Source organism: Chionomys nivalis, chromosome 2, assembly GCF_950005125.1.
Source record: "Chionomys nivalis chromosome 2, mChiNiv1.1, whole genome shotgun sequence".
Lineage (NCBI taxonomy): Eukaryota > Metazoa > Chordata > Mammalia > Rodentia > Cricetidae > Chionomys > Chionomys nivalis.
This window is the reverse complement of record NC_080087.1, coordinates 101,535,232-101,550,907: the sequence shown is the minus strand read 5'-3', so window position 1 is coordinate 101,550,907 and position 15,676 is coordinate 101,535,232. Positions and strand designations below refer to the sequence as shown.

At 41.5% G+C, this 15,676-nt stretch overlaps 1 protein-coding gene across 2 annotated transcripts in view; it reads left to right on the top strand.

Moving 5' to 3' along the window:
• The first annotated feature begins 5,322 nt into the window (after positions 1-5,322).
• Positions 5,323-15,676, top strand: part of Fam174a (family with sequence similarity 174 member A) — a 31,482-nt gene continuing 21,128 nt past the window's right edge. The window contains exon 1 of one of the 2 annotated variants that reach the window (XM_057794468.1): positions 5,323-5,928. In XM_057794468.1, coding sequence (XP_057650451.1) covers positions 5,492-5,928 — 437 coding nt within the window. In that variant the 5' untranslated portion in view covers positions 5,323-5,491. The remainder of the gene's footprint in view (positions 5,929-15,676) is intronic. The other variant, XM_057794461.1, reaches the window with a different exon arrangement.

Sequence of the window (15,676 nt, the reverse complement as noted above, 5' to 3'; positions counted from 1 at the left end):
ATTTTTCTCTGTCCTGCCTGCCACCTCCCAAGTAACTACTGGAAGACTTCATATTAAATACGAAAGTTCAGCCGCTAGCTTAGGCTTGTTTCTAAGTAACTCTTATAACTTAAATTAACCTATTTCTATTACTTTGAATGCTGCTACATGACTTGTGACTTTAATCTTTTTATTGCATGTTTTCTTGCATGTTTGCATGGGAAGGGTCTCATCCACTGGAGACTCTGCCTTATTCCTCCAACATTCTTTCCCCTCCAAAAATTCTGTCTAACTACTGACCATTTAGGTTTTTTCCATTAAACAAATCTCAATGACAATTCTTTACAGTGTATGAAAAGATTATTCTACAAAAGTTTGCCAAGATACTTGTTTTCTGGTCTCTCCTGTTTTTATTTTATCTACTGAAACTGTTCAGTCCTTTATTACATCCAGAGCAGTTTCATTTTTAACGGGCATTCAATCTTTTAATTTCTGTGTGGATGAGTTTCTCCAATGATGATAGGAAACAACTGAATCTAATCTGATATCGGGGTCCACAGGAAACCCTTAGAGCATTTCCTAATGACAAAGGATTACCTTGCCTGTTCTTTGTTCATCTGCATTAATACGTCCAATGCTGGCCTTTGCCACACCTGCTGCAGAAGGCTGGGGCCTTCTGTTTTGACTATTTTTAGAAAACCTAGTGTTTCTAGGAATGCCTTGTCTACAACCCCTTTTCAAATGTCATTGCTTACCACAAAATTGAAATACCTGACATTTTGATTTTTCTTAAAACTTTTAGAATTTACTTCTCCTATCAGAGTAGCATCATAAGCATGAGATCCAATATCAGATGTATTTTCAATCCATTCAACTATTGGTGCTGATCTTGACTGTAAAGAGCTAATCACTCTTTCGCATTCTAAATGAGCATTTTAAAAAGCCAAAGATTTGATTAATATTTGTCTATTTTCTACATCTGATACTATTCTATATAGATATTATTCTACATTTGAAGTCAATCGTTACAAAAAAAATCAGCGAAGGTTTCTTTGGGGCAGTGTATAACTTTAGCCCCTTTCCTTATTTTTCAATATTGTCCCAAGCACTTAAATCTGTTAAACTATATGGTGTGAAGGTATGTCATCAAATTCAAGCTGCATTTGCTATTCAGCATACTGGTATTCATGTAGAAACTGGTCTTTGGAAATATTAATCTCTCTAGTTCTATTTTGTTTTTTCATGACCCTAGTTTCCACTATGTTCACCATTGTAACTGAGGATCAGTTTCCAACATTACTGTTGCCAAATCTTTCCAGTCTCGGGCGGAGTAATTCTGTTCTGACTTGACCATGGATTTAATATCTGGTTTACATTGGGTAAATGCTTCCCATATTCCTTAAATCTCCTCAAATCTAATTTTTTATAGGATTTAATTTACCTTCTTGATAACTTGAGGGTACCTATCATCTCCTGGTATTCTTGCATAGCAACTGGATAAACTAATGTTCGTTTCCTAACAACATTGGGCCAATCGTCTTCAGTTTCATCATGTGGGTAGTGCAGTAGGTTCCTGTCTAAATTCCCCTCTCTGTATCTTGCTACTTTTATTTTTATTTATAAGTCTTTCTAAGGCTTCTATTGTTGTGCCCGTGTCACAGTTCCCCTAAACAAGACTACCACAGAGCTGATATCTGACGTAAATCCACTGGGGTTTATTGATTACAAGTTAGCTAACTGGGACCACAATCCATCACAGGACCACAGTAGGTAGGAGAAAATGGCCCTGAGGCTTCAGGTTAGGGGATTTTAAAGGGAAAAACTGCAAGCAGGGTGTCACAAGTCTTGGCATTTGGGATTGGGTAAAAGTATACAACTTTTGAATTTGTTGGTTGGGGTATAGGGGAATTTCAAAACAGTCAAAACAGTTATTAATCAGGTATCTACAAGGACATTTGAAACAAGCAGATGTAAACAGATTTTTTTTTGTTTGTTTTTTGGATACCCTGGTGGGTCACTTTGACCAGGGCAGACACAGTTTCTTGGGAATGTTTATGACTTCACTGGGCTGCATTTACCTCCCTAGTCAGGTCCGGACTAAAATGAAGTTTTTCAAAATGGAGTTTGTTCTCTTCCTTCACTGTCCTACCAGTCCACTTTGCATATTTGGCATAAAAGGTTTACCTTTTAATACTACTTAGCTCTCTCTTTAAGGACTTCCTAGGGATCTTACCAAATCTGATGATTGATAAGTTTGTCCTCTACTGGCATGCTTTCTCTGTCTGTGTGTTTGCCACGTGTTGGAACACCAACTGCTGTTTTTAAACTAAGTCTCTTTTGGTGTATTTTATCAATAAACACTCAGGAGCCAAATGCTGGGATGAAAACCTGCTAGCTTAGAGAGGCAGAGAAAGCACCCAGCTGCTTCCTTTTCTGCTGTCTTTCCACAAAGACCTTTCTTCTATTTTTGTCTCAAACAAAAACTCCTCTTACTGGAGACTCTCCCTTCTACTTTCTGTGTGTCTCTCTATCCTTCCTCTTGACTTCTTACACTCTATGGTTTTATCTTGTGATGGAGGAATTACTTTTATTTAATAAAGAAACTGCCTTGGCCCATTTATAGGCCAGCCCTTAGGTGGGTGGAGTAAACAGAACAGAATGCTGGGAGAAAGAAGCTGAGTAGGGAGTCGCCATGATTCTCCCACTCCAGACAGACGCAGGTTAAGATCTTTCCTGGTAAGCCAGCTCGTGATACTACACAGAATATTAGAAATGGGTTAGATCAATATGTAAGAGCTAGCCAATAAGAGGCTGGAACTAATGGGCCAGGCAATGATTAAAAGAATACAGTTTCCATGTAATTATTTCGGGGCATAAGCTAAGCCATGCGGGCGGCCGGGTGCCAGGGACACAGCCCTGCTGCTCCTATTACAGCAATCTTGTCAACTGGTTACTTGCTGGTTACTTGCTCTGCCTCTAACCTATGGCTGATTTTATTTAATCCTGTTTACAATATTCAAACAGAAAGCTCTTGGATTAAAGGTGTGTGCTAGAGCTGATTCATACACTGGGAGACAGCTTTTCCCAGTACATAATGCAATCTCAGGGTTTACAGTGTAATCATAAATCCTGCTGCATATCTGTACTTGATGGTAATTGATACAGATACTTTAAACTGGTCGAAATCAGATGTGCTCTTGCTAATCTTTGCTTAAACTGGAGTTCTCAATCATTGGAAACCAGTTTGTTGAGGTCCTTTATGTTGATTTGAACTGAAAAATTGGTGGGCTAGGAGAATATTTTCTACTGGTAGCAGTTCTTGAGGACAGAAGGCAGAGCTGCTCCAAATCCTGCCACCTGGGAGCTTATTGCACTTGTGTCCAGGTGCTTAGATTGGAGGCTTCATTCTATGAGATCTTAGAAGCCCTGACTTTTGAAATTCTCAGCAGTGAGCCAACTGGTTTGCAAACCAGTTGCAAACACTAATATGCAGAGCTTTCCAGAATTGGAGGGACCTCTACTGGACTCCACGGTTGGAACATTCAGAGTGACAATGACAAATGACACAGCTCACTAGTTGAGGATGTCAGAACCCTCAGCCCTAACAGTTTCTGTTTTTCAGGCCTACACTCATTGAAATACCTGCCTATTAAAGTTTGACAGCATTCTGGAAGACTTCTGATGACCAAGGTGTTCTGTCTAGATCACGAAGACACCACACAAACAATGAGACTGAGCCGTGTAAGTAAAAGCAAAGAGCCTTTATCCAAGTTGGAACTTGGACTCTCCTTGTGTCCAGTGCATTGGTATGATCAGAGTCTCAAGCTCAGGTGGGGTGGGTTTTTTATCTTAGCAGAGGTTGGGGTGAGAGATTTCTAAGGTTCAGGACCCCTGGTTGGCTGACATTTGCCTGAGGGTGTCCTTGTGAAAGGAGATGGGTGTGTGCTGGACTAGGGGGCATCAGGTGTTCCTATCTACAAGGGTTGAAATGTTAGGTATTTTCTTTCAAATGTTAGGTACGTTCCTCTCAGGTGGCCCATTTCTGGGTGGTGCCTGGGTGGCCTCTGTTGAGCCTGTCATGACTGGGCCCTACCCAGGGTTTATTGTTTCTTTCTCTGCACACTATTGAAACTTTGTTGTTGTGACATCTCTTCCTTTGTTCCTCTTATTTAACTCCAGTCGTGCTGAAGATAAAAATGTTGGCAGGAAAAGACAATACAGAGGAAACCCAATGTTGCAACACTAGGGAACAACACAGAAGACTGTCTCTCAGTGGCTCAAAAGTAAGCTCAACAGCCTACTTAAAGCATCCAGAAAGGATGACTAATCACAGCAGACCTGCAGGTAAATGACAGTGTATCTGTACAAATCACAGCACAACATCTCGTAGGGATTGTACCAATCACAGACCTCTTGTGGGCCAAGAGGGCGTTACGAAGTTCTTGACTCCCAAAGACCACAGACACAATCCAATTATAATTAAAAGGTTTATTTATTACTTTTTTAGTGAATTCACAAGAAGACCTTCAATATTTATGCAAGCAAGCAAAACTGATCTGTTCTGCCAAGTTTACGTGGTTAAGGCCACTCAAAATGATCTTTGGGTATCCGTCTCCTTAAAGAAGTCAAAAAAGCAGTCATACAGTAATGCTGTACATTTCCGGGTGAAGTCACAAGTGAGGGTTCCTGGGAACTTACCTTCCAGGTAAGACAAATGGCTACTGGGTCTGAAGATGGGTGCTTAGGATAAAATTGAGTGTTTTTTTTCATTTCGTTTTGTTTTTCTTCTTCTTTTCAGCCATCACAAAGGAATTGATTGAGGTCTCCGGTGAAAATGGCTGCAGAATTAAGTAGAACTCATCAATGCTAGTCTTGCTTCTTACTACTGTCTTTTCTGGAGCATGTCTTCAGTGGTCCTCTGTAGCTGCTGGAGAGTATCTTCAGAGTGATCTTGCTGAGGGCCAGTTCAAGGACTACACTGCAGCTCCATCAAGCTCTCCTTGAAGTTTGTAATCCTGATGAGGGAACTGGGACCAAAAGCATACTGATGAGAAGCAGTTTTGAAGTTTGGCATCAGGAAACTTTATTTAATTTCCTTTCACTCGTGTGATGCACACGTCACACAATCCATTTTCGTTCACCTTGCTCCGGTTACCCAACCTGGGCCAGCCCTTTCATTGAAAAAAATGAAAGCAAAGTAAGCAAACTTGGCCGGCCAGAAGGTCCCACTGCTGCGCGTGCGCAATCGGCTCGAGCCGATGACGTCACTGAGCGCGGCCCGCCCCTCCATATTAGCAACCAGAGGCGTCCGTAGCAGCAGTGGCTGCGGAGATGTACGAACTTCCGGTTGTCCCGGCGAGCTATCGTCGCCCGCAAAGCCGCCGCCGCCGTCTCTTTCACCCGCCACCCGCCGTGCGGGCTCTTGGCAGGTTCCGGTGCGCCCATGGTCGGCGCTGCGGACCGGGAGGCTGGCCCGGCGGCTGCGGCGTGCTGAGAGGGCGGCGTGGGGACGATGCGGGTCCCGCGCGGCTGCTCCCGGCCTGGCCGCCTCCTGGCTCCGGCCTTCTTCCTGCTGTTGCTGCCCGCGCTGAACGGGTCCGGGACGGCGCTGTCCACGGCGGCCAGGGCGGCGCCAGGATCCGGGCCTCCGGAGTCCGGGCCGCGCACGCAGTCCCCGCTGCCTCCCGGCCCCACCGCTGCCCAGCCCCGGGGCCAAGCTCAGGGTGAAGCCGCCGGCCCTCGAGGCGCGGAGGGCCGCAATGGCAGCAGTCCCGGAGCAGGGCCTGAGGCGGATGGCCTCGGAAGGAAGGCCGCGGAAGGCGCGGCGGGTGGCAGCTTGGCTGCTGTGAGCCCCAACCCTGGCGACAAGCCCATGACCCAGCGGGCCCTGACCGTGTTGGTGGTGGTGAGTGGCGCTGTGCTGGTGTACTTCGTGGTCAGGACCGTCAGGTGAGGCATAGCCTCGTTCCCCATTCCCCTCCCCCGACACACACACACACACTTATACACACACATGCACTGTGGCCTAGAGCCCGCGGACAGGTGACCTGCCCCATGAAGCTGGGCGGATGTTTGTGATCCGGGTTTGACTCCCTTCCCTGCCTCCAGTGTCAGAGACCTGAATTCCAGATCATCCGTTGGCTGTCTTAATGGTCCTTGCTCAAGTTTACCTCCGAGACACAAACTGAAGCCTTTCATTTATAAATCAGTAACCCATCTCCAGCGTCTCGTTCCCCCAGGCTTGCCTCTGCCATAAAAGACACCCTTACCTTGAAGTGGAAGAACTCCCAACCCCCGGAATTTTGATTGCACAGCTGTGCAGTTCTCTTACCGCTCCGCAATTGGTGCAGCTAACTTGTCGACGGGTTGCCTGTTAGAGTGCGCTCCTGCGTGTGAGTCAGGGTTCCACTGACATTAGTTCAAAAGCGCCTGCTGCGTGTTTCACTTTTATAAAACTTAGATGTCCCTCCTTGCTAGTTGTATTTCTTAGTCGGTGCCCAGAATCTTCCCCTAAGTTGCACTCAGTTAATTGGGTACTGCATCTCTGGAAAGGTGTCACACAGAGCAAGACCCCCATCAGAAAGGGCCATCCAAGAGAACAGCTGAGGAGAAGCTAATGGCGCAGATGGTATTTTGTGATATTTGCACTGGTTTATTGCTTTCCAAATTAGTTCACACTTTACCCATCATTACACACTATTATTATTTAATATATGTTGTTAAATTGTCAAAACAAAATTTCGTTTTTAGAAAAGTGTTTGTGAATGAAAAACCGACCCGACTTGATTAAAAAGTGTTTGATTAAAAAGCTACGATGTTTTTGGCGATGTCATCCAAGGAATATTATTGAATTTGTTTTTATGAGACATCTTAATATTTGGTTGCAGTGTTTAAAACTATTCGCCATATAATATATTATCTTGAAGCGTATAAACTACAAAATATTTACTGGGAAGGTTTGAAATTCTACACTGAAGCTGATATTAAGGAAATACCTCTTGTCAAACTTTGTTGTTGTATATATAAAAATGAAGAAAAATCAGAAAAGGGTAATAAATTGCTCCCTTATCTTCCAAGTTGATATATATTTGAGGCTGGATTTTCTTTGTAGCCACTAACCAAATATTACAAATGATTGGATGCAGAAGCAGATTTAAAAATCTAGTGCTTTTCTTTCCTGTTTTTATTTTGTATATACAGTTTAGGCCAAATGTTAGATTTTTAAGAAAAACATTGTGCCATTCTTTTTTCTATTTTTAGTTATATGAACCGTTAACATTCTAAAACATTTAAATCAATATTTAATTTTACTCAGTTTTCACTGACAATTTAGATATTGTTGTGCGTAATCCACATGTATAGCTCCCTAAAGCCTGTAATAACTATTAAGAATGGAAAGGAGTTCAAAGCATTTGAAAAAACTCTTGTAGAAGCAATGTTATTGAACTGAAAACCATTGATTTAAAAAGTTCAGAAAATCCACAGCCGCTTTTGGTCACTGGGAAGTAAGACAATGTTGAAAAGGTATTAAAAGCTTGTGACTACCAAAGTGAGACTGCTTGATGTTAAGAAATCTTAAAGGAAAATGAAATTATTTTTTTGCTATATAATGTTTCTTAATATTGTGTGTAATTCCTGTAAGGTACATAGAAAACGTGGTAGAATGATAATTTGCTTGTTGCATTTTCTCTTCCTCGTCATTCCATTTATTTCATTTATAATCTTACCTACACATGTTTACTGCCTTTGCTTTTCTATGTTCATTTCTGTTAAACTTGAGAGGACTCAGCCTTCTCCGGTTCTATTAGATGATTCAGTAACATGTGTTATGAGAACAGCCAAATTCACAACTGGGACTGATCAAAACTGCATGGCAGCATCTAACACATGGTGTAGTCCAAGTTCTAAATTTAGTTGGTTGCCTTACATCCAAAGCTCGATTGGTGCTGACGGAATCAGGGGATCTCCAGAACTCATATTCTTTACTTCCAACTGTGCTTTTCATCCTCATTATGGCGGTTGCTCATTTTGGCTCCCTTTCCAAAATATGTGTGACAGTGAACCGGAGTTGGCTTGCTTATGCCAAGGGAGAATACTCTCAGGTCATTTCTTTAACTGATGATATTAGGTGAAACTGAATATTTTAATTGTAAAATTTTATTGTATTAAATTTTATGCGACTTCAAAAATGTTTTTTGACATAACTCAGCATTGGAAATATTTGGATAGAAATAACTTACACTGGCAGTCTAGAAATATTCCAAGCAATGACATTCTTTCTTTAGAGGAACTTGAATACATTATAGGAGTGCTGCAGAGGCAAAGTAGACTTCACAGGATGTATACAGCCTCTCTGTGAAAGTGCTCTTGCCTGTCTTATTCTTTACCCTGTGCCCATTACTGAACTTTGTAGCACTGTGCACAGCGAATAAAGCACACTGCTGCTTTGTGAATGAGCTTTAACTCATTCTTTATGTTGCTGAATAGGTAAGTGATGAGAATTAGAAACTTAAAGAATAATTGCTACTTGCTGATAGAACAGAGAAATATGAAGATCTCAATTACTATTAGGATTTCTTTCTTTTCTGTAGGACATTCTTTCTATACTAAAATGTATAAGGCCAGAAGCTACAATGGTCTGTAGCTTGTCACTTATGTTTTAAATAAACGCTGATTGGCCAGTAGTGAGGCAGGAAGTATAGGCGGGGTGACCAGGCAGGAGGTAGAGGTGGGACAACGAGAATTCTGGAAAGAGGGAAGTTTAAGTCCTTAGTCGTGATCCAGACACAGAGCAAGCAAGATGTGACTGCCTCGCCGAAAAAGGTACCAAGCCACATGGCTAACATAGACAAGAATAATGGGCCAATTTAAGATTTAAAATTAATTAATAAGAAGCCTGAGATACTAGGCCAATCAGTTTATAACTAATGTAGACCTTTGTTTGATTCCTTTGGGACTGAACAACTGAAGGACCAGGTGGGACAGAAACCTCTGTCAACAGCCAGAAAACAATCATAGAGAGTTATTACAATTTTAAGCGTTGTATGTTGATTATGTAAAAAATAGTTCCTATTATAAATTTATGATTAATTATTCTTACCTTAAAGCAGAGGTTCTTTTGCCGCCCCCCCCCATGATGTGTGTGTGTGTGTGTGTGTATGTGTTTTATTCAGTATAATGCTTAATTTGTCCTTTTTTTTTAAGACAAGGTTTCTCTGTAGTAACTTGTCCTTCTTTAGGAAGGTCCTTGACTTCTCCAGTCTCAGAACTCTGAAACAGAGATAAAGAGTTCTTTGAAGTGGTGGCGATGAGTACCAAATTTAGCTTTGATAGTCTTCATTTAGCCAGTCAGTATTTATTCAGCTGTCCTGCACTGGGCAATCGCAGTGTCATTTTGAGATAAATCAACATTATTGTTCCCGTGGTACTGCCAGCCTAGAGGAGCACAGGGACATTCATCAAGCAGTTACACAGATAATTAACAGTCATTCCAAAGGCGCACTCAAGTCCCTGTCCTCAGTCTGTCCTCCTTGGTAGTGATCCTTCTTCACTTTCCATCCTGGCTTCTTTGGATGACAAGAACCATGTGTATGTACAATTATTGTACAACAATTAAAAGTAGAATTATAATTATGTCTGTGTCTTATTAATACTTAGTGTTTAGAAACTACATAGCATTAGTTTAGTTTAACCAGAACCTGTATTCTAAGCATAAAGTGGAGCTTTCTTCAAAGAATCTTGCTTTGTAACTAAAACACTCCTTTTGAGATTTTTATCTACCATGCATATAAACTAATTAATATCAATATTAATTGATGTATATCATATATAATGTCACATAATTTGAGTATATTTTCTAATTCTTGCAAAAATCTTCAAAGTAGCTGATGTTCATCTGAAGGTAGTTGAGGCTGAACAAGGTCAAGGGTTTGTCTGGAGCACATCTGTAGGACCTGCCCAAATCCAAGTCCACCTGAACCTAACATGGCCAGTGACTGTGCTGTCTGCTTTAACAAATACTCCGTATTCAAGGTGATGCTGTACATGAAGATGGCCTGTTCATTTCTGGGAAAATGAAGTGGGTAGTCATTCTTTGTAAAATATGATTTTTGGTGAACGTAACTTTCTAAGACTTTACAAATTGAAAAAGTAAGACAACCTTAATATTTGCTGATACTCATTACTGTTCTAAACTTTAAAATAGTGTAGTGCTATGTCAGTCCTACATCCTGCCCTTCAAAGATTTTCTTGTTTTGCTATATATAGTCAGAGAATGGATGTATTTTAAAGTAACTACTACTGCTGGACATTGCCTTGTCTGCTTTACTTTTTCTTTTCCTTCCCTCCTTCCTTCCCTCCTTCCTTCCCTTCTTTCTTCTTTCTTTCTTTTGAGATACAGTCTTACCATCTGACCTTAGGTGGCCTATTTCTTGCTACGTAGAAGAAGATAGCCTTAAACTCGGAAACATACCTGCCTCTTTGCCAGAGTGCTAAAATTAAAGCTATGTGCTACCATGTCCAGCTTGCTATCTGGTTTCTTAAGACTTAGAGTTACTGCACGACTTTCAATACCAATTATAAAATTATGTCATTGATGAAAATTCAGCTTAGACAGTGACAGAGATAGAAAATTTGTAAAGCTATTTCCATCCATTAGTCACTGCCATTAACTTAATAAGTATTGCTGAGTGTCTGACAGTTCCAGGTCTCGTGATAAGAACTAGCAGCGCATAAAGTTGGAAATGTGCACATTTAAAGAATCTATTTATTTGTTCAGATGCCCTTTGGAAGTGTCATTTGTGCTCTGGTTTGTCATCACTTAGACAAAAAATATATATTGAATATATAATATATAGAGAGGTGAAAGTGCTTTGAATAGAATTAGCAAGTATGACTCCTCAAGGAATTGTATTTTTTGAGAGGTGAAGCTTTCCCAATGTTTATGCGTATGTGAATAATACAGTGTATAATATAGTAAGCTGTGTGGTCTACTCCCCTGATGTCAAATAGGACCAGTGATGGTGATATTAGTGATATAGCCTGTCAGTCATAAGTGTGGAATGAAACACTGGAGAAGGGTAAGGAAAGCTAGGGAAGGATGGGTATTTTACTTAACACTCTTCATATAGGAAGGAGCACAGTGCTTGTACCTGAATATTTAGTAAAGTAAGTAGACGTGAGCTGTAAATACTCTACGAGGGAAAATCAGAGTTATTTCATTGAGCTTTTTAGCAGAAGTAGCCTCTCTCAGCCTTCTCTCTCTACAAAACATGCACAAAGAAAAGCTGACCGAGTGCTAGCATTTACTAGAGTTTTGTGTTATGAAGAAGTCAAAGGGAAGAAAGGAAACAGAACAGATTGAGGATTTGAGGAACAGACAGGGATCAGTGAAGACTAAGACAAGAAGGATACAAGACCAGCACTGCACAGAGGTCTCTGCATCTGTATTGTGGGAATACAACTTTCCGTGGGTTTTTGTTTTTTGTTTGTTTGTTTGCAGTGCTTCTTTGCTTTTGTTCTCCAGCTCAGGAATTAAATGCCTGTGGAAATATAAGTTCACTTGTTGCCAAGGATGGTAGCAATCCTAATGGCCATTTTACCAGATGGTGATTTTTGTCGGGGAGATCATACCAATAAGGATATATGGAGTACTACAAGGAAGGTGAAATTCGTAGTCATCAGAAACAGTTGGTGCTCATCTTTATCTTCGCTTTAGGTTTGGGGAGGACGATTATTTTATGTTTTATGTTACTGTTTTATAACCTAGCAATTTAAAGCTCCAATCTTTGGAATTGGCTCCAAAACATTGTATGATTTGACCAGTTAGCATAGGAGATAATGTAACAGGACAGAGTCCAGCCCAGCACTCTGGGCTATTCAGATACACACCCCTCATAGTCATAATTCTATAGAGAGGGTCCATTCTGAACAGTTCCCGTACAGTAATGGGCTATTTTGTGTTAATCTTCCTGTGCTGGTTTCTTTTCTGTTGTCCTAGCCCAGGTATTTCAGTGTGGCCTGTTGGGAAGTCACCTGTCCTGCAGTGTATGCCTGCTTTCACGTGTGAGTTCCATGGTGCGCTCACAGTCCATCTCAGGCTTGTGAATCAGGGAAGCGAACTGTAATCCTGCAAAGATTAGTCAAGGGCTTACATATGTGTGGTACAGGTTCTCCCAGGTCACGGCCATTTTGGTAGTGATGGTGGTTATTGTTTTTTTTCTCTTCTTAAGCATCATCTGCAAATCTATCTCTTTTCTCCTATAATTTAAGCATAAGCTGTACTTTTGAGAGTTTCTTTTTTTCAAGGCAATATTTTATTTTCATGGCTGGCCTCAAATTCCTTACATAGCTGGGGCTGACCTTGATCACCTGATTGTCTCCATCTCCTGAGTACAAAACTTATAGTTGCGTACTACAGTGCTAAGCATTTTCAGCATTTCATTTCTTTTTTTAGTTGATTTTATTATTGTTGATGAGGTGTGTGTGTGTGTGTGTGTGCATGTGCGTGAGTGTGCGTGAAAGAGAGAAAGAGAAAGATGCAGTCTCATGTGGACCATGGTACACAAGAGGAGTTCAAAGGATAAACTTCAGGAATTATTTCTGTCTCCCTATGATAGGATCTGGGACAGGATTCAGGTTGTCTTTTAGGGGAAGTGTTTTTATTCATTAAAGCATCCTGCTCTCTCTGAGTATTTTTAATGCGATCTTTTCACCTGTCTTCCCATACATGCTAAAACTGCTGCATTTAGTCAATATTTTTCTATGTGTAGCTGAAAGGGGAAGGCATTTTAATTTTTCTTAATGTTAATTCCAGGACTGTGTTTCCCTATCATCTTAACACACAGGGAAATTGATATTCCCTATGATGTCCTTTGGTTTTATCCACCCAAGACCCTGCTCTGTGACTTTAAGAATGGAGAGTGGGAGGAGCATTGCCTTAAGCACCAGCATGTATGTACTGCATTTGTGTGTATGACACATTATTCGGGAACTATCTGAAGGACGGCTGCAAGTGTGGACTATATTAAAACATAGCCAAGCAAGTTTATGAGCCACTTTTGAATTTATGTAACTTAGTTCGTGGCAAATTTGAGTGACCGTTAAACTTCTCAAATTGCTCTGCTTGTTGGGACTTCAAAGATAACAAGTTCTGTTTCTCCTCAAGGAGCCAGCTGTCCAGCCGAGGAGTCTCACTGCTGATTAGGGTACTAAGTTGAAGTCAGAAGAGTTTAGGAATGAAGGATCAAGCTCAGTGTTGGAGGAAACTGCCCTGGGATCTTACAGAGGCCATTTGAAAAGGCACTCAACTGTTGTTAGCACTCTAGTGTTTGTCTATAGTTAACATGTGTCCTCTTCAGGTCCAACCCAGTCTGCCCTCAGCTGACCTTTACAGACAAGCATTTGGGTTACTGTTAGCAATCATAATTTTGCACACAGATGTCAGGGACCACCCCTGCCCCTTGGCATGCAGGGAGATGGTTCATTTGAGGTGGGATGAAACTCCAGTCAGTTCCATGTTCTCAGGCGCTGGGTCAAAACTTCCAGAGTCTGGTACTGTGTTCTATTCTTCTTACACATGTAGAAATAATAAAATGTGGGAAAAAGGTTTCCATGTAACAATTATCACAACAAAGCTTTAGACATAGCTACATAAATACTCCCTAGTAAAGTCGCAAAGCATCTATGACCGTTGCAATTAGAATGAGTTCTATTGGCCAGATAAACAGAGCTAAGGAGGACTTAAGGAGGAAGCAATTGTATAAGCATAAGAATGGAGTCTATTGGTGAGGATGCAAAGAACTCTTTCATAAGGATAGGTTCTAGTCACTGATTGTCCAAGCTCAGGATCAGAGCCTACACAATGCTCAGGATATTGGAGGGTTTCAAGTGGAGGCTGGTTCCTAATAGAATAGCAAATTGAGAAGGAACATTTGAACATATGAGAAAGCACAGAATCTGAGAAAACAGGAAGGAATACCTAACATTCACATGGTAGGAATGACAGGGGTAAGGCAGCAAGTGCTTTTGTAATGAAATATTCCCATTTGTCTATGGCCATAGTACCCTGCACATACACGATCTCATTGGACACGTCCCTGTTCCCACATACTTAACCTCTTTTCATAGCCTGGCTTCTAACTGCACCAGTCTCAGACATCTTTACAGAGGACAGCTTATGAATACTTTGCCTTCCTTCTGTGTACTCCCTCTGTTTTCTGTGAGCAGTGGATACAGCAGTTTATACTTTGGCTTCTGAAGCACCACTTCTCAATTTTTCTTTTCTTTCTATTCATAGTAACTTGTTTTTTTTTTTTTTATGTGTTTCCTTCTTGATAAAATTTATTTTCTGCTTTTGGTTTGCTGGTTTGTTTATGTTCCTTTGAGGCAGGGTTACATGTGGTTCAGGCTGGACTCTAATTCAAAATATAGCTGAGGCACGCTTTGAACTCCTGTTCCTCCTGATTCCACCTTTGGAGAGTTCTGATCTAGGCAGCTATGGACCACCGAACCTTTTTCCTGTTTTGATCACCATTCTTTTGCCTCGGAGAGCAGGTCTGTGAGTTCTAATGTCCCTTTCCAGATAATAGAATATGAATCTTTGCAAAGGGATAGTCTTATCTCTGCTAATATATTTCAGTGACATGTGAATCATTCCCTTAACCCTTTGCATCTTATTATCCTTGCTGCTCAATGATCCATCCAAGATTTGCTTTTAAATTGCCATTTCAACCCTATTAACAGTGTTGTGAGTTATAAGCTACCATATTCAGCTAGCTTCTTACTAGATAGAGGATATAGTCTTGCAAATTTCAAATTTGAAACCATCTTTCTGTTTTTGAGACAGTGTCTTCCTACTGTTAGGAATATTTCTAAAGAGGAGCCTCTCTGCCGGTGCAAAGAACTCCAATCAAACCAAATTAGACCAAATCAAAAATGTCCACGTTTATTGAATGCAGCACTCTTGGGGTCCAGGAGCATGGTGGGGGAAGGACACAGGGAGAGCACACACAAAACCTGAAACCGTGTGTTCCTTTTTCTGGTGCGAGCCTAAATAGCCTGTGGGAATGGTCCTGACCCTGGGGAGGGGTCAGCATTTGGTTTCCTGGAGATGAAGTCTGGCACAAAGCAACTCCTGGGGGGGAGGGGGGTTGACGTGGAGCTTTTCACTCCATTGGTGCACCATTGGCACCCCAAGGATGAATGTCAGAGGCTGAGGTGATGACCCCAACCTAACATTATATTTCAGACTCTGGACATAAGGGTGTTAGAGGGCTGAGGTCGCACTTTCAGTCAAACATCCCAGAGTCCTTGGATATAGGGTATCCTCTCAAGTTTGGCTACTTCCTGTGGGCATGGTGAGATGTGGGAGAGGGGAGAGCTGGGAGTTAGTGTGCTCACATTCAGTGAGAGGTGTGGCAGGAGCAGCATCCAGTTTGCTGTCCTCCTGGATTCCTCAGGCAGCTACTCTTTGAGGGAGCCTAGGATGAGAAAGCAGGGGCCTAGGAGAAAAAATATTGTTATTATTGGCTCTATGAAATGGGGCTAGCCATGGAATGAGGCAAATAGCAGATAAACCCAGATTTTAGTTGGCAGGTGTCCTTGATCCAGTAGAGTTGGTACCAATGGTGAAGTCCCAGCAGCTGGTGCAGGTGTTGGCATTGTCTGGAGAGCACTTTATAAGTTGGTTCTGGCCCAG